Source organism: Papio anubis, chromosome 15, assembly GCF_008728515.1.
Source record: "Papio anubis isolate 15944 chromosome 15, Panubis1.0, whole genome shotgun sequence".
NCBI classification, from domain to species: domain Eukaryota; kingdom Metazoa; phylum Chordata; class Mammalia; order Primates; family Cercopithecidae; genus Papio; species Papio anubis.
Genome location: NC_044990.1, coordinates 77,942,030 through 77,966,008, shown reverse-complemented (window position 1 = coordinate 77,966,008; position 23,979 = coordinate 77,942,030). Strand labels below are relative to the sequence as shown.

The following is a 23,979-nucleotide window of genomic DNA, read 5'->3' as shown; positions in this document are numbered from 1 at the left end:
AAGGAAAAATGCAAAGTGTGGAACATAGTATGTTAAAACAAATAAGTATATCTAATCTATTTAATATAAGCTTATAGGTGTATGAAAATTTTCAGGAAATTTTAATAAGCTGTGAAGTAGAACTGCACGTTTATTATTATTCTTCTGCAACATTTAATTTTTTTATATGGTGATACATTATTATAATAAATGTTTCTAAAAGCAAAAGACCATTGTTCTTTGTACAGTAGGAGAATAGATATAAAACAAACAGGGACTATGCAATGTGGAAGGATAATAGGCTTAAAAGATAACAGATTTAAAGGCAAAAGAATTCTGAGAGATGATGAAGTACATATGCTGAAAAGAACACCTTATATTGTGCTTAGTTTGGTTTAACTGGTGTTCTAAAAATGTACCAAAGATGTTCCAAATACATTTTCAATCATCAAAATAGAAAGGTCAGGCCAGGCGTACTGGCTCAAATCTGTAATCTCAACACTCTGGGAGGCCGAGGTGGGCAAATCACTTGAGTTCAGGAGTTTGAGACCGGCCTGACCAACACGGTGGAACCCCATCTCTACTAACAATACAAAAAAATTAGCTGGGCATGGTGCCATGCACCTATAGTCCCAGCTACTCGGGAAGCTGAGGCATGAGAACTGCTTGAACCCGGGAGGCGGAGGTTGCAGTGAGCTGAGATCTCACCACTACACTGCAGCCTGGGCAACAGAGCAAGACTCTGTCTTAAAAAAATAAAAAAAGAAAAGAAAGGTTAGCTTTCAAAAATCCCAATGCGGGAGCCCAGGAAGCATTATACGTGTTAACAGAGAGTGTCTCTAGATACTGCTGGAAAACAGAGGGAAACAGTCATAGAGCAGCTGGGACAACCCCTCATGACTGGAAGGTGGGTTTCAGGACCCTCTGCAAAGGAGGCAGAGCGTCTGAGTCTTGCCCCTTAAGCCACCGTCTTATCTTCATAACATTAGTTGCATGAATGTTCATTAAGACAGACTTATAAATGACACATTATGAGAAGGAGAAGGATCCTTCTAACTATGATTTTAAGAAACTATTCCTAGATGAAAAAGAGAAATGAACTCCTCCTTAGCAATGATAGCTGAGTTATCTCAGTCTTTTCTTAAATAACAAAAAGCAAAAGCTGTAAGTAAATAATTATTACGTAACACTAAATACAAACCTTATATGGTGAAGGTTCAATTCTTTCCCCGAATAGTACCTGACCAAGATTTTCAGATGGGCGCTTTCCTTCTGATGCTTGGCAAAAATCAAACCTGGGAGAAGAATATTTAAATTTTTACACATAAAAGGGAACGATGAAATATCAAACACCTAGCCAATCTTGAGAGCAGATTAGGTACTGATCATTCTAGTAGCTCTAGTAGATGAGTAAGAAATCTATCCATACCCCAAGTCCTATGTACCACATCTCCCCCCATAAAAAACACCTAAAATTATGCCTTCGAATATTTTGTTTTCTAAATAACATTCTCTTATTAGAGTGCATATTACAGGATCTTTTAAATTGACTCATTATAATTTATTTTTGTTCACTCCAATAATAAAATGATTTAGATCCTTATTATCCAAACAAATTTTGCATACCTTATCTCCCTTCTATATCTAATTCAAACCTTTAATTAAAAATGATATTTCAGTAATGTATGTCAAGTCTACCTGCAGTTCTGTCTCATCTCAGTACACTGGCCAACACATCCCAACATGTGAAGTATGGCTAAACAGACTCCCTGTGAAGAGTGCTGTAGAGAAGATGTAGTCAGTCACCTATAAGATTCTCTGTGTTGTAATTCCCTTGTATTACTAATCGACTTTAATAAAGTTCTGTTTAAACATTACAGCTTAATTTCAGCTTTGCCACAGAAAATTAAAGGGCAGTTCTGTGCTCACCCTGGAATGATACGGGGAATACCTGAGATCAGTACGGTAATAGTAACAGATTACTGAGATTCCTAAAGAGGCAGGTGGATCTCTGGTGATTAAAAACAATACTGCGGCTGAAGTTCCCAAATTAAGAATCTCCATTTACTGTATATAACAGATCCACTGACTTTTCCTAAGAATACCCACAAAGATTTAAAGATGTTTAACAAAACAAAAACTAGAAAAAAATTTAAGTATCCAATAATTAAATTATAGTCTACCCATTCATATATTTTGGGTAGACTTAAATATCTTTTCTTAGACATATTTAAATATATTAATTCTTTAGGATAGTCTTAACTTTTTTGTGTATGCTTTTCCCCACAGCAAACTATTTTCTTTTAAAACTCTTAAATAGCAGAGAAATTAGATTCAACAAAATTTTAGGAACGGTTTTAGACCCAATATAGTATACAATGGTCAAATGAATAAAGGATATTCATGCAGCATTTTTCACAATATCATAAAACTGGGCCAAGCACAGTGGCTCATGTCTGTAATCCCAGCACTTTGGGAGGCCAAGGTGGAAGGATCACTTGAACCCAAGAGTTTGAGATCAGGCTGGGCAACACAGTGGGATTCCATCACCACAAAAAATTAAAAAAAAAAAAAAATTAGCCAGGCATGGTGGCAAATGCCTGTGGTCGCAGCTATTCAGGAGGCTGAGATGAGAGGATCACCTAAGCCCAGGATGTTGTGGCTGCAGTGAGCCATGATGGCGCCACTGCATTCCAGCCTGGGCAACAGAGCAAGACCTTGTCTCAAAAACAAACAAACAAAAAACCTGGAAATAATCAAATGTTGGTAAACGGGAAATTAGTGAAACTAATTGTACATGAAATCTATACAACTTCTTTTTTTTTTTTTTTTTTGAGACAGAGTCTCGCTCTGTCGTCCAGGCTGGAGCGCCATTCTCCTGCCTCAGCCTCCCAAATAGCTGGGACTACAGGCGCCCGCCACCACGCCCAGCTAATTTTTTGTATTTTTAGTAGAGACTGGGTTTTACCATGGTCTCGATCTCCTGACCTCGTGATCCGCCCGCCTCAGCCTCCCAAAGTGCTGGGATTACAGGCGTGAGCCACTGCACCTGGCCAGAATCTATATAATTCTAAAATAGAAATAATAACAGCCACTAAAAAGAGTGAGGTAGCTAAGTATTGACATGGAAAGATGCCCACAATATATTCAATGAGAAAAACAAGGTGCCAATCCAAAATAATAGTATGGGCTGGGGCAGTGGCTCACACCTGTAATCCCAGCACTTTGGGAGGCCGAAGTGGGTGAATCATTTGAGCCCAGGAGTTTGAGACCAGCCTGGCTAACATGGTGAAACCTATCTCCACTAAAAATACAAAACTTAGCCAGGCGTGGTGTCATGCGCCTGTAAACCCAGCTACTTGGGAGGCTGAGGCAGGAGAATCACTTGAATGCCAGAGGCAGAGGCAGAGGTTGCAGCAAGCCAAGATCGCACCACTGCACTCCAGTCTGGGTGATACAGTGAGACTCTGTCTCAAAAACATAAAAATAAATGTAAATATAAATACTATGAATCTACTTCTGTTTAAAACAAAAATGAATAAATGTGATTATATAGATTAGACTATTCAGAGAAAAAAATGTGGAGAAGTAGACATCAAAGTAGTTATTTCTGGGAACTGATTATGTGGGACATAAAAATTTTGTTTAAAAATATGTGGAGCTATTTATAATTTTAAAATGTTAAGAAAACAAAATACCTTTTTGTTCAGTCAGATAAAAAAGGAAATTCACTGTTTAGTCAGTGCTTCTATTGTATTACAAAGAAATATAAAACAAAGATCACATTTTTAACCACACCTTGGAAGAGTACACCTTAAAAAATATTTTCAGGCCGCGTACATTTTAAAAATGCATATCAATTTGTCCACAACTGTGAGAAAACAAAGTTCTCAATGTACAAAATCCTGAATTTTATATAAAAACCAAGCTGAAAAACTTACGCTGTGTATTCATAAGGAAGAACTGATTCCACTGAGTCAAGTCTGTTCACAAATAGTTCTATTTCGGCCTGAAAATAAGGAAACACAAAATTAGAATATAAACAACAGGACATAAAGCCTTAAGTCATGCTTAGAATTGAAAAAGAATTTGACAATGTCTGAAATGTAAAATGTTATAATTCCAGTCAACTTTAAACAATTCTCTTACAAATCCATTCACTGAGTGGATTTATATATATTTAAAATATACTAAAATAGGGCCAGGAATGGTGGCTCACACCTGTAATCCCAGCCCCTTCGGAGGCTGAGGTAGGAGATCACTTGAGGCCAGGAGTTGGTGACTAGCCTGAGCAATATAGTGAGAGCCCGTCCCTACAAAAAAATTTTTAAATTTTTTAAAATTAGCTGGCCACAATGGCACGAGCCTGTATTCCTGGCTACTTGTGAGGCTGAGGCAGGAAGATCACTCAAGCCTAGAAGTTCAAAGTTACAGTGAGCTATGATGGCACCACTGCATTCCAGCCTGGGTGACAGAGCAAGACTCCGTCTTAAAAAATTTTTTAATAATTAATTTTAAAAATACAATAAAATAATTTTCAGAGTTGCAAATGTATCCAATAGTTTTTAAATGCTTTCTAAATTTTCTAAAAAATTATTAAGATATTTTAACTAAAAGCATTTATCATATTAATATAGATGCTGTTTTTAAAAATCTGGTTTCCAAATTTGGTATTACACTCAGAAGCACAACAATTTTTATTTTTAAACACAATTTTTAGCATTTTCACAGCAAGCAACCAAGAAATGCTGCCAAGTTGGTTAGATATTTCTAGATTAACTATACTGGAATACAATTCCATGCACATGTGTACTCTTAAGCACACGGGGATAGACAACGACCACACGGGCTAACTTTGAAGGACCTCTTCCATCAATTTAAGAACAATGAACTACAAGGTAGTAGCAGTGAAGAAAGTGGCAATAACCAGATCAAGCTGAACATCAGGGTAGAGGGAGATAAGCTGTATCAACTTCCTGGGAAATATAGGCTAATTTTAAGCTACACTTTCCTACTGAAGCTTCCAAAATTTCTCCCAGGTGTAGCTGAAGTTCTGCAGGACCCATAACGCTGACCCACCCTCTCAAAAAAGGAGCTCAGGCTACTCATGACAGAATTTACCAGCTGAGGAAGCCAGCAAGTCATGCGTGCCCTGAAATACTTTTGGTGCTAATCAAAAATGACTAAGAGCTATTTAGCTGGGACAAGTATTTATTTTATACAGGTAGAGCTGTATACTGCCTGTATACTAGTCATGAGGCTTCTAGGAGTGCCACAGAGCCACACTTGTCATTTTGATCTCAGTTAGTAGTGCTATCAACAATCCTCTACACTTACTAATATCCCCCAAACCAAGACGAGATGGTTGGTGTACAATTAAAACAAATCAATAGTCCACTGCCACCAGAAAGGCAGCAAAACACAGCAGACAAGATTACAGGTTCTGTGGCCAGACTGCCTGGGTTCAAATCCCAGTGCTATCACTTGTCTAATTGTGTGACTGTGGTCAAACTATTAAACATGTCACTTTCCTCATGGGTGCTTTAGCTTCCTCATCTGCAAAATGAGGATAACAGTATTTCTCGGACAGGTGCGGTGGCTTATGCCTGTAACCCCCCAGCACTTTGGGAGGCCAAGGCGGATCACCCAAGGTCAGGAGTTCGACACCAGCCTGGTCAACATGGCAAAACCCCGTCTCTACTAAAAATACAAAATTAGCCAGGTGTGGTGGCACATACCTGTCATCCCAGCTACCAGAGAGGCTGGGGCAGGAGAACTGCTTGAACCCTGGAGGCAGAGGTAGCAGTGAGCCAAGATCGCGCCACTACACTCCAGCCTGGGCAACAGAGCAAGACTCCATTTCAAAAAAAAAAAAAAAAAAACAGTATTTCTCTCATAGGGATATGGAGATTAAATAAGTTAACATTTATAAAGTACTCCAAATAGTGCCTGACACATGAAATCTATGCATTTGTTAAAATAAAACCAAAAAAATGTAGTAATATTCAGAAGAAGGAAGTGTTCATCCACTAAAATGCTCACCCAATATTCATGCTATACAACGGAGGGCATCAGCCTTTGTATGTAATACCAAACACAGTATCACATGTGGCCCCTACACCTCTACTCAAGTGAAATTATAACTCAACAGCAACACAGCCTTCAACACAGCTAAAAAGGTAATAGGACATGATACTATAGCATGTAGTCTATCATGTAGACTACAGCATGCTTGAATTAACACAAATACATATAACCATTGTGAAGGCAAAATTCCCATTTAATGGCTTCCTTTGCCAAAATAATTTCCACTAATTAGAAAGGGTCAACACTACTATGAAGGTAAGTCAGAATTCAAATGATCCATTTAACCTAATGAAGACTGAAAGGTCTCCAAAACACTAGTCCAGTTCCTATCTCTCGATTTCCTTCTAGGAAGGAATGTAGCTATTATATTGTATACAACTTTTCTAAGTTTTGTGTTTCAAAATCTGTACAGCACTGTCAACACATAAGCACGAAATGATTAAGCAAGACTCTGAGGCTAGGCTGCCTGGGCTTAAATGCTGCCTGACAGCAGCTGTGTGATTCTAGGCAAGTTTCTTCACTTCCCTGTTCCTCAACGTTCTGATCTGTAGAACAGAAGTGATAATAATCCCTACTTCAAGAAGTTTTTGAGAAGATTCAAGAGCAGCACCTGGCACAAAGTACCGTATTTACTATGACACAGCCATGTCCAGCAGAGTTTTAAGCAATGATGGAAATGTTCTTCAAATATGGTGGCCACCAGCCACATGTGGCTATTGGACACTTGGAATGCAGTCAATGTAGCTGAAGAACTGAATTTTAAGTTGTATTTAATTAAATGTAAATAGTCCCAGGAGGCTAACGGCCTCTGTGTTAGACCAGAAACAGAAAGAACAGCACAGGAAAGAACAGCATGCTGCTCAGCACCATTTACAGTCATGTGTCACTTAACGACAGGGATGTGTTCGGAGAAACGTGTCATTAGGGGATTTTGTCATGGGACCATCACAGAGCATACCTGCACAAATCTAGATGGTGTAGCCTACTACACACCTCGGGTATATACATGGTGTGGTCCATCACATACTTAAACAACATGTGATTGTACTAAATATTGCGGGCAACTGTAACACAATGGTATTTGTATAGCTAAACACATCTAAACATAGAATGGTACAATCAAAATGCAGTCTAAAAGGACAAAACGTTACACCTGCAGAGGGCACTTACCGTGAATAGAACTTGCAAGGCTGGGAGCTGCTCTGGGTGAGTGGGCGGTGAATGAATGTGAAGGCCTAGGACATCACTGTACATAACTGTAGACTTATACGCTGTACACTTAGGCTATGCTAAATTTTAAAAAAATAAGGTAATTATGCTATGATGTCACAATGGCTATGATGTCACTAGGCAATAGGAATTTTTAGCTCCATTATCATCTTATGAGACCACTGGTATGTCGTTGACCGAAACGTTACGTGGTTCATGACTGTATATAACATCTCTTCATCTATTTAACGCTTTTCCTCTAGTCACTACAATCTTTTCTTTTCCTGGAAAAACGACGCTAATTTTATTAGTCTATCTAAGAGGCTGGCAAACTTTTCCTGTAAAGGGCCAGAGAGTAACTTAGGCTTTATAGGACATTGGGTCTCTGCCACTGCTGTAGTGCAAAAGCAGTCGTAGACACTACATCCACAAGTGAGCATGGCTGTAGCCCAATAAAACTTTCACTTACAGCACTGATACTTTATTCTCATGTAATTTTCACTCATCACTAAATATTACCCTTCTTTTGATTTTTTTCTCCAACCACTTAAAAATGTAAAAACAATTATTAGCCTGAAGGCCCTACAAAAACAAGCAGTAAGCTGGATTAGAATTCTAGCACATCCTTCAGCACTGTTTTCCAGGTATTTTTCAATATTATTTGAATTCAAATCTCAGAGGGTCCAACACAAGGCATAAAGTTTGAAAGCCTGAGGCCATGTGAAAAATTTTAGGACATTGTCCCAGGGCATATAAATTTAGGGTAAATGTTTCTCCCATCTCTACCCAATTGATGAAGTAATACAAATTTTTGCTTAGCTTATGATGTCCTCTCTGAAGTTTCATGAGACAACTTTTGGCTCTAAGAATCTAAGATTGAGGGAAAACATTATTCTCCTTTTCTGCATTCTCTTCTACCTCCTTTGAGTCTTAATCGTCTGAATCACCTATCTCCTTGATCATGCCAGCTGCTCTTCTCAGGACCTTGCCCTATTCTCATATCTTTCTTAAAAGGCATGTCATGGAGAATCATAGCAGAGTTTAAGATTTATATGTTAAAGTTTCATGTAAGTATAGAGTAACATTGTTACTTTCATTAGCCTTTCTACCCAGAAGCTAAAATTCTTCAAGGACAGTTCTTTATTTCCTTCTTATGTTCTAAACTGATAGCTTGGAGCTCATCATCTCAAAAACATGGTAACTGTTTCTCTTCAGATACACTTTCTCAATTTGTCCACGACCAAATTAATTTACTTTTTGCTGTCTCATAATAACTTGAAGAGAGCTTCTGAAAATATATTTCCATTAGCTTTACATTATGCTACATATGGAGATTTGTACCACTGGCAAATTAAAACATTTCATGTGCATTCTCTTTTCTAAATTTAAAACCCAAATTAGCCTCAAGCACCAGTCCTGGAAATCTCCACTGTCAGCACTCCCCATGGATTTCTCTCTCACTCCACCTCACTCAGCCCTTAAGCCAACCCACGCCACATTTCCTTTAAATTTCATTTTAACCTTTAAAAAACAATCTTGCCAAAACTTTAGAAATCAAATTCATTGGTTCCTTCTAAAACTACAGCAAATCTTCCAGTAACTCTAGAAACCAGGAAAACTTCTTTTCCAGAAACCATGTTAATCTTCTGTTTATATAACTTGGTGTCTTTTAAACCAATTACTATCACTCTTACTCCATTTTAGTACATAGCCCAAGGGGGGTTTTCAAACCCTTTCCTCCCTTATTTTCTTATCTGCATTTATTAGTTTTTAATCCATCTACGCTTGGCATTTCATCTAATATCTAATACCCATTAAATTTACCTTATCTGTCAACCCTTCCTGATCTCATGAAGCAGCTTCCAATTCTCCTTCTTAGACAGAATGTATCATCAGAATGCTGGGTTCACTTCAAATCCTAGGTCTACTCTTACTAAGCGCTTTTGAATATAGGAACTGAATGATGTAATAATAAAACAGAAAATAGTACACACAGAAGGTCATCCATAATTGGCACATAATAACTATAACAAATAATAAACATAGCAGCTGTAATCTATTATCTTAAAGAAACTGGCCATTCCTCAGTCTGAATAAAGGTTTATTAGTATAAGGGTTTCTGTGAAAGGCTCTTCCTTCCTCTCGTCTCCCATTCATCCAAGTAGTGCAAGTAGGCTATTCCAGTGTTTTTCAAGAACACTAAGACAGACAGCCTTCTGAACCTTGTTAATGCCTATTCATTATTCTTGTCTTCTTCACTAGTCTAGGGAAAAGGAAGATAATAATTGCCATGCACAATTCTGATAGTAGCCTTAAGAATTAGGGATTCCTTGCTTTTTTTTTTTTTTTTTTTTTTTTAATAGAGAAAGAAAAAGTGGGCCCAGGGGACCGGCGCTCAGCTTACAGAGGACCCACGCCGGCACCGGTCTCTGAGTTCCCTTAGTATTTATTTATTTTTATTTTATTTTATTTTTTTTTAATGTTGAAAAGCTAAATGCTTTTTTATTAAATTTTTTTATTATTATTATTATTATACTTTAAGTTCTAGGGTACATGTGCATAACGTGCAGGTTTGTTACATATGTATACTTGTGCCATGTTGGTGTGCTGCACCCATCAACTCGTCAGCACCCATCCACTCGTCATTTACATCAGGTATAACTCCCAATGCAATCCCTCCCCCCTCCCCCCTCCCCATGATAGGCCCCGGTGTGTGATGTTCCCCTTCCCGAGTCCAAGTGATCTCATTGTTCAGTTCCCACCTATGAGTGAGAACATGCGGTGTTTGGTTTTCTGTTCTTGTGATAGTTTGCTAAGAATGATGGTTTCCAGCTGCATCCATGTCCCTACAAAGGACACAAACTCATCCTTTTTTATGGCTGCATAGTATTCCATGGTGTATATGTGCCACATTTTCTTAATCCAGTCTGTCACTGATGGACATTTGGGTTGATTCCAGGTCTTTGCTTCTTTAACATGAGGAAACAAGTTAAAAAGCTGGACTGCAGAAACAAAGTAGGTAAACTCAACTGCTGCTACCATAACTTTTTATTTCTGTTGCCTTTATTCCTTTACATTTCTTCCTTCTTATCTCTTCTGACACTTTTCCACACTACAAAGTAAGAAAGTCTATCATAGATATCAACACTAAATTATGGACCTATTTTTGATGTTCAGCAAAGTAATCAAACACGGCTTGAATATTCAGTTCATCTTGGCGTTCGTAGCACTTTCATTCTTCCTTTTCTAAATTGTGAGAATCTGAAATTTTAAGAATTATCATCTCACACACGCTGAGGAATGTGAAGTCAATTAAAATTAAAGTCAACCGTAACACAGAACATAGAAGAGAGCCATTTACAATAAATTTGTAAATATGCTACATTTGCAATAACTCTAAATATCAACTCTTGCAGCAAGACAAAGAAATTTCAAAAGTATCATAAGAATGAGAACCTCCTAATACAGCAGTGGAGCAAATGTTAAAAATTGGAAGAAAGGAAATGAGACTGCCGGGAGTTTATATGGTTTAAGAAAGGGCTTCAAGCTGAACCATGTGAAAGTACGCCACAGATGTCATGACATTCACCCCTATAAAACATAAATACACAGATAAGACAAGTATGAAAAAATGTAAACAACTTGATTCTAGGTGGTCTAGGTGAGTAAAAGGCGATCATTACATTACTCTTTCAACTTTTTTGAATTTCGAAAATTGTCACAATTAAAAGCTGGAAAAAGGGCTTTAAAGTTGAGAGTAGGCCGGGCGCGGTGGCTCAAGCCTGTAATCCCAGCACTTTGGGAGGCCGAGGCGGGTGGATCACGAGGTCAGGAGATCGAGACCATCCGGGCTAACATGGTGAAACCCCGTCTCTACTAAAAATACAAAAAACTAGCCGGGCGTGGTGGCGGGCGCCTGTAGTCCCAGCTACTCGGAGGCTGAGGCAGGAGAATGGCGTGAACCTGGGAGGCGGAGCTTGCAGTGAGCCGAGATCGCGCCACTGCACTCCAGCCTGGGTGACACAGCGCGAGACTCCGTCTCAAAAAAAAAAAAAAAAAAAAAAAAAAAAAAAAAGTTGAGAGTACACCTTAGTCTCACTGTAAAGCAACAGAAGCCAAATGAAAACAGTAAGAAATAAAGATAAAAAAGTAAAATTTAGGGTGGAAAAATGTTCCAGGAACAGGAACAATTATCTCAGAAGAAGCCAATTTATTAAATAGGAAAAAATAGTAGAATTTGCAATATACTTGAAAACCAAAGAACATTCACAACAACAGATCCTGAAGACCATGAAAAACTCAATCAGCCAACACATGTATTTAATGCCCACAAAGTCCTATACTAGACATTTTGGATGACAAAATAATACAAATTCATGAACACTTGCCTTCAAAGAATTTATAATCCAGATGGAAACACAAGGCATGTGATAAGTTTGAATATCTGTCCTTGTCTACATCTTATGTCAAATTGTATTCTCCAATGTTGGAGGTGGAGTTTGCTGGGAGGTGACTAGATCATGAGGGTAGATTCCTAATGAATGGTTTAGCACCATCCCTCTTGGTGTTATCCGTAACCATATGACACGCCCACTCCTGCCTCCTCATCTGCCTTGAGTAAAAGCTCCCTCAGGCCTCCCCAGAAGCAGAGAGATGTCGGTGCATGCTTGTATAGCCTGCAGAATCCTGAGCCAATTAAACCTCTTTTCTTTATAAATTACCCAGTCTCAGTATTTCTTTATAGCAATGCAAGAATGGCCTAATAAAGAAACTGGTGCCGAGGATGGGGTGTTGTTATAAACATACCTGAAAATGTGGAACTGGTTTTGGAACTGGGAAACAGGCAGAGTTTGGAGGGCTCAAAAGAAGACAGAAAGATGAGGCAAAGTCTGGAACTTCTTAGAGACTGTTTAAATGGTTGTGACCAAAACGTTGACAGTGATACGGACAGTAAAGTCAGGCTGCTGAGGTCTGAGATGAAAATGAGGAACTTACTGGGAACTTGAGCAAAGGTCACACGTGTTACATCTTAGCAAAGAGCTTGACTGCATTCTATTCATGCCCGAGGGATCTGGGGAACTCTGCACTAAAGAGTGACAACCTAGTATATCTGGCAGAAGAAATTTTTACGCAGTGTTCAACAGGTAACCCGGCTGCTTCTAACAGCCTACCTTAGCTGAAGGGTCAAATAAATGATTTAAAGCTGGAATTTATATTTAAACAGGAAGCAGAGAATAAATATTCAGAAAATTTGCAGCCTAACCATGTGGCAAAGAAAAAAAAAAAGTTTTTTTCTGGAGAGAAATTCAAGTAGGCTGTGGAGCAACCATGTGCTAGAGATACCTGCATAACTAAAAGGGGGCCAAGTGCTAATATCCAAGACTACAGGGAAAAGGCTTCAAAGGCATTTCAGAGACCTTTGCAGCAGGCCCTCCCAAAACAGGCCCAGAGGCCCAGGAACACTGAATGGGTTCATAGTCAGACCCAGGGCCCCACTGCCCTGTGCAGCCTTGGGATCCCAGCATCCAGGTCACTCCAGCTCCAGCCATGGCTCAAAGAGTCCGAGGTACAGCTCGGGCTGCCATTTACAGAATACAAGCCATAAGTCCTGGGGGCTTCCATGTGCTGTTAAGCCTGCGGGCACACAGAGTTCAAGAGTGAAGAATGCTTGGCAGCCTCTGCCTAGATTTCAGAGGATGAGAAAACCTGGGTGCCCAGGCAGAAGCCTGCTGCAGGGATGGAGCCCCCACAAAGCACCTTTAGTAGGGCAGTGTGGAGGGGAAATGTGGTGTTGGAGCCCCATTCAGAGTCCCCGCCAGGGTACTGCCTAGTGGAGCTGTGAGAAAGGGGACATTGTCCTCCAGACTCCAGAATAGTAGATTCACTGGCAGCTTACACTCTGTGCCTGGAAAAGCTACAGGCACTCAAAAACCTGTGAGGGCAGCTGTGGGGGTTGAACCCTGCAAAACTACAATGGTGGAGCTGCCCAAGGCCTGGGAATATTTACCCAATGCCTATACCTGCTTTGTGTCTTGGAAGTAAGTAACTTGTCTTTGCTTTTTTATTTTACAGGCTCGTAGGTAGAAGGGACTTTCCTTGTCTCAAATCAGACTTGGGCTTGGGACTTTTGAATTAATGCTGGAGTGAGTTACGATTTTGGGGGACTATTAGGAAGGCATGATTGTATTTTGCAATATAAGAAGGGCATGAGATTTGAGTATTTTTCCCCACTCAAATCTTATGTCAAACTGTAATCCCTAATGCTGGAGGTAGGGCCTGGTGGGAGGTGACTAGATCATGGGGATAGACTTCTAATGAATGGATTAGCACCATTCCCTTGGTGCTGTCCTCGTGATGGTGAGTGAGTTCTTGTGAGATCTACTTGTAAAGTGTGGCATCTCGTCCAACAAAACACTCTTCCACTCCTGCTCTGACCATGTGACATGCCTGCTCCTGCTTCACCTTCTGCCATGAGTAAAAACTTCCTGAGGCTCCCCTTAGAAGCCGAGGGATGTCCATGCCATGCTTGTACAGCCTGCAGAACTGTGGGTCAATTAAACCTCTTTTCTTTATAAATTACCCAGTCTCAGGTATTTCTTTATAGCAACACAAGAACAGCCTAATACAGCATATATTTTTTTAAAAAGTGACAGAGCTTATTTATATGTTCTTGGAGTAGCTACTGAATCTCTGTGTGGTGTGTGTGTGTGTGTGTTTTGTTTGTTTGCCTTTTTAAACAGTGTCTCTCTCTGTCACCCAAGCTGGAGCGCAGTGGCACAATCATGGCTCACTGCAGCTGCCTAGACCTCCTGGGTTCATGTAATCCTCCTGTGGGTGGCAAGCCACCCAGGTGCCCAGGCAAAAAAAGACTAAGGGCATGAGCTGTTCCAGTATAATAAAACACATAAAATAACAAGAGTTCTACTAGATATAGATCATACATATGATTATATATGAATATCATTAATCATTAGTTTGTAGCAATTACTCTTTATTCCAATATTACAATAATTCTCGCTCTACAATCATAACCTAGGAAAAGCCAGGCCATACAGAGACAGGAGCTGAAGTGACATAGTTTAAAGTGACCACAAGACAAGAGAGCCTTCTGTTATGCCCAGGCAGGGCCACCAGAGGGCTCCTTGGTCTAGCGGTAACACCAGTGTCTGGGAAGACGCGGTTACCAAGCAGACTGTGGTCTAGCGGTAGCGTCAGTGCCAAGGAAAAACACCCACTACTTAGCACACCGGAAAAGGGAGTCCCTTTCTCCCCGGGGGAGTTTAGAGAAGACTCTAGCCTCCACCTCTTGTGGAGGGCCTGACATCAGACAGGCCCGCCCACAGTTATCCAGAGGCCTATCTCCCTGTGACGCTATGCTTCAGTGGTCACACTCCTAGTCTGCTTTCATGTTCCATACTGTACACCTGGCTCTGCCTTCTAGATAGCAGTAGCAAAATTAGTGAAAGTACTAAAAACCTCTGATATGAAGAAATAATGGCATAGGCTGTGTCCTCTCTCTCTCTGTCTCTCCGCCTCAGCTGCCAAACAGGGAAGGGCCCACTGTCCAGTGGACACGTCACTCGCGTGACCTTGTCAATCATTGGAGACGACTCACACTCCTTACTCTGCCCCTTTTGCCTTGTTTCTGATAAAACAGCGCAGCCATGAATTCGGGGCTGCTACTGGTCTCTGTGTCTTAGTGGTAGTGGTCCCCCGGGCCCAGCTGTCTTTTATCTTTTTGTCTTTTGTCTTAATTTCTACAACCTCTCGTCTCCGCACACGGGGAGAAAAACCCACCAAACCTGTGGGGCTGGTCCCTACATCCTCCCACCTCAGTCTCCCAAGTTGCCGGGACTACAGATTCATGCCACCACGCCTGGCTAATTTTTGTATTTTTAGTTGAGATGGGTTTCATCATGCCCAGGTTGGTCTTGAACTCCTAGGCTCAAGCAATCTGCCCACCATGGCCTCCCAAAGCATTGGGATTACAGGTGAGAAGCACTGCACCTGGCTGACTTTGTTTCCTTATCGTGAAAATAGCATGAGCTATATGAGGGCAATATCTGATTTATTTAAGGTCATTTTCCACTCTAAGCATCTTTATTCACCATCCAAAACAGTTAAGTCCATCTCCTCCCAGAAATTTGCCTTAAATAGAGACAGACAACTCTAGATTATCACTGATGGGACTAGAAAGAGCTTCAAGGGTTACTTGCTTTACATTCACACTTTCAAACTGTCCCCACCTAGGTTATTTCAAGCATGCAAAGTTTTGACAACATGAAACATTTTAAGGAAGTTGCAGAATCCTAAGTCACTTAGAGAAAGCAAGACTGATTACAATCCTGCACTAAGAAATTTTTTAATGAAGTGGTTTTATTTAGAATTCTAGAGTCTTCCTTTTTAAATTTCTCTCCCAAATGTACAATTTTATTTCTAGTCCTAATCTGCCGATTCCATACCTGATCACAGCTGTGGTCACAACTAGAGTCTATTTATGTCTTTTAACAAGGTACATGGGCCACGCCACAGGACTATACTTTTTCCCATTTTCTGGTTCCTTTGTTTCTGCTTTTATTCTACCTTATTCTGCTATCATCACATCTGTCCCACCCCACACTTACAACTGGATTTTCAAGGGAGAAAGAAATCTCAGTGAAGAAATGTGACTGTACAAGGATCATGGCAAATGACAAGTCACAAAAGGATTTGAGATATGGAGGCCATAAAAAAGGAAATCTATGGAAGCTTCAACTCCTTAACATTAGAGAAGTCCACAGTGGTGCATTCCTGAAGAAGGGAAGTCTTAATTCAGACACAATAAAAGTCTCAAGGGCAATGCTGGGACTCACAAATGCTTGTTTATGAGCTCTGAGTTATCCGACCAGCAATGCCCAGAAATTGATCTCCTAGATAATTACCTGGGTTCCTTCCCCAAAGCCCTGAAAAATAAAATTTCAATTTTAGACTGTATCAACAAAAGAAGTAAATACAAAACCTGACTACTTAAAAATTACATAGACACGTCAAGGCTGCAATGAACTATGACTGCACCATTGCAGTCTAGCCTGGGCAACAGAGCAAGACCCTGTTTCTAAAAAATAAAATAAAATGAAAATTACATGTAATAGATATAGAGTGTTTTCTGGAACTGTCAAAGTCCAGGGTGATAAGAGGTCAGGGATCCCCAGGGGAGAGGCAAAGAAGAAGAGTGCTCAGAGTAGAAGGCTGTGGCCAAGAGCCTAGGCTTTGTACTCAGTCTTGGGTTTGTTTGCATCCTGGCTTTACTACTTACTAGTTTTGTATACTAGAGACAGCTACTAAATCTTACTGAGCTTCTGTTTCCTCATCTAAATATCATAGGGATGTTATGAAGTTTAGCTAAGGCATATACAAAACACACAAAACATAGTAAACAGGTTTGAAAAGTGAGAAGAGGAGCAAAAAAAGAAAAAATTCACAAATTTCCTCCAAAACCTTTCATAGATAGTTAATTTTAATGAAAACAGAATGAAACTGTTGGACACATGTAAACCAGCTACAATTAACTACAAAACTTACTGAGAGACCATGGTGACAGAAAACTATAGGCGAGAATAGGGAAGTAAGGGTTTGGGCAGCTGGGCTCTAAGGTTGACAGTGCACAGACCAATCTCTGTAGTGCTGATGTGTGTCTGTGTGTTTGTGTTGGGGGTGTGAGGTGTGGAACGTATGTCTGTGATTTGTTTCAGATGTTCCAGTTTACACCTTTGGAAGTTCAAGTTTACACCCACCTTGGTAAGGGGCCACATGCAGAAAGACACAATTTTATTCACAGACTTCTGTTGCTTTCTTCATTCTAATTCTCAGATTGACTGTAACAAACAATCACAGTCTTAAAATAATTTTACTTAAAAATTTAATTTCTGAAAGGCAAACTTTCTCAGTGTCACATACCTTTTCAGAGGAAGAAGAAATAATTGTTGGAATGTGTATTTACCATAGTCAAAGTAAGTCCTCCCAGTGCCAGATTTCAGATTTGAAACAGCAACACCCAAACACTAATGAGTTCCCAGAAGCTAAGAATCAATGCTCTTATTCCAGAGAAAACTATGAGAACGTGAAACTAAATATCGATAAATATTTATCACTATACCAATAAATACACATACTAATTACTATTTTTTTCTGTAAATACTTCAAAATCTTCAAACTACTTCTATGGTAAAATTAAAACAGGTACATATATATTTATTCTGTGCCTGTTCAGATCAACATTCGGACTATTTTCTTAAATTTGACTCATTCCAATATTTATACACGACTGCTCCCAGAATACAATTGCAACTTATAAAATGCTTCTAAAAATAACTACCAAGAAAGGAAAGTATGACTGAGTAATTTTCTTTTTTATTAAAAAGTTGTTAAACTAATTCATTTAAACATTGTTTTTAACCACTAGGGGGTATGATTGGTCATTTTTCCTTACAGCAAAGGAAAAAAAATCTTAATCTTTCATCTGAGAACATAATCTATCCATCAAACAGTAAAAAAGTGGCAGAATTAAAGTTTTGGAGAATACTATTTTTAGTTCTTAGGTGTGAATTCTGGTTGACAATCCAATAATTACTTGAAAGTTAAAAGCAGCAAAGGTGAACTGCTCACTATCTTCACCTCTTAGCCATCAGAATGCCACTCGGCACACTAAGATTTGATCTAAAGCTAAAAAGCACAAAGCTAACTGAAATAGCCAAAACTTTTACAAACTAAATTAGAACTCCGTATCTTACCCTGGAAGATCTATTCACTTATAATCAGGCCTTTATTCTACTTATTTCAGTCATACAGTGTCCCTTGATGTGAAGAAAGTAAAGAGAATTCTACAGGAAAGGAATAGCATAGCTCAATCTTTTATTACTATGGTTTCAAAACCTAACAAAATAAGGCAAATAAATGAAAAATATTAAAAGACACAGAAACTTCAATAGCAATGAAAGTAAAGCATTTAAAAAGTGTACAGGCTGGGTGTGGTGGCTCATGCCTGTAATCCCAGCACTTTGGGAGACTGAGGTCGATGAATTACCTGAGAGCTCAGGAGTTCGAGACTAGCCTGGCCAACGCAGTGAAACTCCATCTCTACTAAAAATACAAAAACTAGCCAGGCATAGGGGGTGGCAGGCGCCTGTAATCCCAGTTACTCAGGGGGCTGAGGCAGGAGAATTGCTCGAACTCAGGAGGTGGAGGTTGCAGTGAGCCAAGATCGCGCCACTGCACTCTGGCCTGGGTGATAAGAGCGAAACTCCACCTCAAAAAAAAAAAAAAAGTCTTAGGGACCATCAAATCGCTATGAAATTGATAAATAAAAATTAAAATAATGCGGCAAGACAAGGTATTATTTAGTTAAAGGCACTGTAAATCAAACCTATCGTTGTTGAAAGAAATCTGGCAATACTACACGGAACTAACACTTCTTATCTTTGCCCAGAATTTTATATTTGGGGATATGCAAATAATTACTGCTAAATACACTGTAGCAGAGCTATTTATAATAGAGAAAAACTGGGCCCAATCTAAATGCCCTACAAGTAAGAATGGTTAGGCAAACCATAGATAGTACAGGAACAAAATGAAATAGTATAGGCTATAAAAAGCAGTAAGAATGTGCACCACCTCAATATCCAAATGCATGTGCATGTAAAATAAGTTAAAAAAAGGAGGCCATGAAAACATACAGTATCTATGAAGGCTAAGATAATCAGAAGTTACAGCAACATAAATAGAATTTTATGTTCACTGGACTCCTGTTTCTCTGCTAGTAAATTCAACATAAGATAATTTTTAAAGAGAGAAAATTACTAAATCCTCAGGGTTCTTCTGATTCTCTCTCAATTTACATCCTGAGGTAAATGCATGAGACAAACTTTACAGCACATAAAAACACTCTACTACCTAAATTATATATAAGTTGAAGATATATTTGTTTCATCTCTACACTATGACAACAATGACAAATATTGCACTTTTCCTCTAAGAAATGCAAAATACCTTTCAAGGGGAATATGTCATACTCAAATATGATTATCCCTATTTTACAGATGGAAAAACCATTGGTAACAGCATCAATGACCTGCCGAATTTATCCAACTTCAGATTCACTAACTTAACAGCATCTTCTGGAAAGAATCATTTCCACTTCACGACTCTCATTTCTAATTTTTAAAAGAAGTTCCTTCCACTTTTCTGAATAATATATACAAGACTGTCCTTAACAAATACGAAATGGATGAGAATAAATTATTAATATCCCGATTGAAGTAATACAAATTTCAACTGTTTACTGTTATTTATAGCATCTTCTTTGAAAGGCAAAGAAAAGAAACATTAAAGTTTATTTCAAATTCTCTACACCAGTTAGTCATATCGTAGGAAAAATGCTGAAAGTACACCCTCCTGCTCTTCTAAGAGTTGTTTCCATTGACCAAACGTGAGTGTAGCTGGCGATAAAGATAAAAATCCAAACATTTCGGAAAAATGATCTACTCTGCCTGTTTTATCCCTCTACCCATGAAAATTAAAAATCCAAAATGACCCCCAAGATTAACCAAAAGACAACTATAATACACAACCTAGCCACTTACCAAAGGACCTGTTGAGAAAACAATCATCTAACTGGCAGACCACCTGTAAGTTTCACTTATTCATTTTCTAAGTCCATCTCAAATGTCACTACTTCTTCTTTTTTTTTTTTTTTTTGAGACAAAGTCTCGCTCTGTCGCCCAGGCTGGAGTGCAATGGCACAATCTCGGCTTACTGCAACCTCTGCCTCCTGAGTTCAAGCGATTCTCCCTGCCTCAGCCTCCCAAGTAGCTGGGATTACAGATGCCCGCCACCACGCCCAGCTAATTTTTGTATTCTTAGTAGAGATGGGGTTTCACCATATTGGTCAGACTGGTCTCAAACTCCTGACCTCAGGTAATCCGCCCACCTCGGCCTCCCAAGGAATTACAGGCCTGAGCCACCACGCCTGGCCGTGTCACTTCTTCTATAGAACTTTCCCTAAAGACTCTAGTCCACAGATAGTTTCCTCATTTGTGTTTTAGAACACTTTGGACATCATCCCGTATATCAGATTTCAATAATCTGTTAATCTGTTCATAAACTTATATCCCTTACTTTGAGGTTCCTAGAGGGCAGGAAATATATTTTTCATCTTTGAGGCACTAGGAGTAGAATATACAACTGCTGTTAAAATTAAAGACCAAATACTAGGCTCTGAAGGTTGGTTACTAAAATATTTAATGGAAAAACCAGTGTACTTGCAAGTCTAGATCTCCCTTCCACTTGGAAGCACAACAGTCTTTCAGTCAGAATCCTCAAAAAGGAGTAAAAGTTTCTTGCACTGCAGAGTATAAACTTAAGTACTGAAACGTCAACTGCTGACTTGGGTAAACCTTAAATATCCTTATATGTTTTTTCAGATACAAGGTTTTGCACAGATGTATAAACATGTCATTCAGGACAGCTGACAACCTAAAAAGAAACTACCACATGGTATGAAAAATTTAATAGCTTATCTAATGCCCTAAAATAACCTCAAAATTCACAGCTATAGTAAAGCTAGCAGTAATAAAATAAACACTAGCTTAAAAAAAATCAAACTTAATAAATAAGCCTATTTATAGATTGTAAAAGTTTGTTGAACGATTATTTGAATTGTTAAAATCATTAAAGGCTTCAAAGAGATCCTCATCCCCCAAATGTTAAGTTTTAAATAAACTTAACAAAATAGTTGTGTATGAATACTGTAAAGCCCTACACCATATAACCTAAAAGCAGGTTACTTTACTTACGCCTCTTTTACTAGCAATTAAACTGAAAACCTTGGGTGTGAATGTTGTAAGAGATCAAAGTTTTCAAGACTTGCCCTAGGAAAATACCAGATTCTCCCATCATTTGCCCCTTTTAAATGTTTAAAACCATTTAAGAGAAACTAGTGAGATCTCGTATCTTTTTTGTGTATTTATATCTTTTACACTTAAAAGTCAGAAATCAAGTGGCTCAACCATTACAGCAACTCTTTATTAATGCAGTTTGTGCGGTTCTGGGTGTTATACTCCACAAATAAGGAACCAACTTCTAATTGTGATGGGAGGTATCAAAGTCCTAGAAAGAACAAGCTCTCCTAACCAACCAGGAGGTTCCAGGAAAATGCAATTCAACAGGAAGCAATGAAGTTAAAAGCTAATGGAAATTGTAACTAGGCTGAGTGTTGCTCACATGCAAGGAGTCGGTCACCCGCTTTCTTAGCGTACATGATACAGGGCTGTGAGCGAACACTCACGCGTGGACCTGCATGCATCCAACTCCAAAGCTCTAAGGCGTGAAGCCCAACTCCAAGGGCGCTCCACACGGTCCCTGTTCCAGGAAAACTGAATACAGCTGCTCGTGCTACTTGGCCCGCAAGATGGGAGGAGAGTCTGAGGCCCACTGAGTCCTCCAGAATCTACCCTTGCAAGGGCTGTTCCAGAGCCCCCCCACCTACAGCCCGGCCGACCCCAAAAGCTTCAGGGGAAACTCGACCCCACCCACTGCTACACCCCCTTCCCTCACTCCCACCCGAGGATCAGCTCCCCCGGATAGGGGCGACTTCCCCTTCCGACAGCGTATCAGGGGGCGCGTCAGGCCTCACCCACCTTGCACTCGTCGCTCTTTTTTTCTTCGTCGCAGAAGTTGACGGGCGCCAGGCCGGGCAGGTAGAAAGCGCCGCTCCGGCGCGGGCCAGGAGCCGCCCCCAGCAGGAGCAGCGACAGCAGCAACAGCCGCGGCCACCGAGGTGGAGACAACACCGGCAGCCTCGCGCTCATGATAGCTGTTTCGGGGAAAGGGCAATGAAGTCTAGGGGGTGAAGAGGGAAGGAGGGGTGGGGAAGCTCGGAGACCACTACAAGGCCGCGGGAGATAAAGGAGGCCGGCCCCGGGACGGCTAGTTCCGGTTGCGCTAGGAGACACCCTGGGTCCCGCAACAGAAACCGAACCGGACCGCGACAGAGCATGCGCATGGCCGTCTGCACATGCTCAGTGAGAACGGTTGCAGGCACCAGTTGTTGTTTCCGGGAGGGAGCGGGGGCGAAATCCACTTTCCGGGTTTTCCGCGCGCCAGCTGGGGTGGTTACCGGGAGAGCTGTTCCGGCGCTCACGTTCCAATTACGAATTACAAATTCCGATCCAGAGCTCCTACGCTTGGGGGCCGTGGAGCGCTCGCCGGCCGCTCCCCGTTTGCTGCTGGGTCTTACGAATTTCTCATATCCATCATACGGTTTCTTTATCACACTGTCCGCGGCACGCCAGTCCCTATGACAGAAAGCACCTGCTGATGGAGACGGAGTTGGTGGCGGAGGGGAAAAGTTCGGGAGACACCTGGTTGGGAGTAGGCTAAGGAAACAAATGGGGAGGAATTAGCCACAAATCCTCAAATAGACAGCTACTCAAAGGCATCTTCACGGACAGTTTCCAAGCATTGGATGCAGTGATGCATTCCTGCGTTGGGCAGTGATTGTGTGCACACATCTCTTTAAGGGAGAGTGGAAATGGGGTGGGGAGGAAAATGGGAGTAGAATAGAGGGTAGCGTTGACATTTATTTTCTTCAAAGGAAGACCCGAGCACACCTGAGAGCTCAGTGAAGCAAGTAGTTCTGGCGAATCGGATTAATATGGTATGATCACCCTTTAGCAAGATGCTGTCACTTTTCCCACTGATGATGCTATATGGTGTCCGCGTGTGTATGCGTACACGTGTGTGTGTGTGTTTCATCTTCTGAGTATTTTTCAAGGAGAAACTTTTTAGTGATCTGAAAAAGTCAATTCAGTTGGCCACTAGAGTTCAATCGAAAACTTCGGAAGAGTGCATCATCTTAAAGTACAGAAGAGAGAATCACAACCTCCAGCTCAGAATTCAAGAATAGGCAAGTTTGTGAAACAGTAAACTCAGAAAAGTTTAGGGCCAGTGAACTCCTATTTAAAGTTATTGCAGGTGTTTGTACTTTTTTCCCAGGGAAGGTTTATAACTTTCATCAGATTTTCAAAGGGACGTAGGACCCTGCAAATTGATCCATATAGTGGGGTAGCCAAGTTAATCAAGAGAGAACTGGGAATTAGAGAAGAACGTTCATCTTAAGGTTGTTGTGAAGATTAAATGAAAAACGGAGGCAAAGCGCTGAGCACACCGCTTGGCCCAAAGAATGGCACCTTTTTTTTTTTTTTAATAACAAAAACTAGGGCCTGAACAGAAAACTGTGCCTAGGTGTCTTCCCTTTTACGTCCTCTCACTCAAATAAATCAACATATTCGCTGAACTTAGGGCTAGGGAAAAATTGTAAAATATTCTGTATTTGGAAGTCATGGAGATTTCCAATACAATAAAAGGAAGCAGACATTTTCTCCAGATAGGAAAGAGGAGGAAACAAACTAACATTTTTGTTCATTATATTCTTTTTCTAGCACCCCTAAAACTTGACCTTCATTATATCTCACTGCCCTCATCCCAAACACATCCTCTCCTAGTTTTCCAGGAAACGGCATCGCTGCCCATCTCTTCTCAGGCACCAACCCTGGAGGAGAACCTAAATTTCTCATTTCCTCACTCCCTACCTCCTGTCCTTCAGTCCCGTTGGCTGGGGTGCTAAACTGTGGACTAAATTCTTTCAGTACTTACCATGCCCACAGCTAC

At 40.3% G+C, this 23,979-nt stretch overlaps 1 protein-coding gene across 3 annotated transcripts in view; it reads right to left on the bottom strand.

Moving 5' to 3' along the window:
- Nucleotides 1-23,436, bottom strand: part of TM9SF2 (transmembrane 9 superfamily member 2) — a 75,810-nt gene extending 52,374 nt beyond the window's left edge. The window contains exons 1-3 of one of the 3 annotated variants that reach the window (XM_003914033.5): nt 21,948-23,436; nt 3,921-3,988; nt 1,181-1,274 (exon numbers count right to left, since the gene is read on the bottom strand). In XM_003914033.5, the coding sequence (XP_003914082.3) occupies nt 1,181-1,274; nt 3,921-3,988; nt 21,948-22,118 (333 nt within the window). In that variant the 5' untranslated portion in view covers nt 22,119-23,436. Of the gene's footprint in view, nt 1-1,180; nt 1,275-3,920; nt 3,989-7,236; nt 7,377-17,048; nt 17,082-21,947 lie in introns of those variants that run through there. The other 2 variants (XM_021929738.2, XM_031655636.1) reach the window with 2 other exon arrangements.
- Nucleotides 23,437-23,979: the final 543 nt, after the last annotated feature.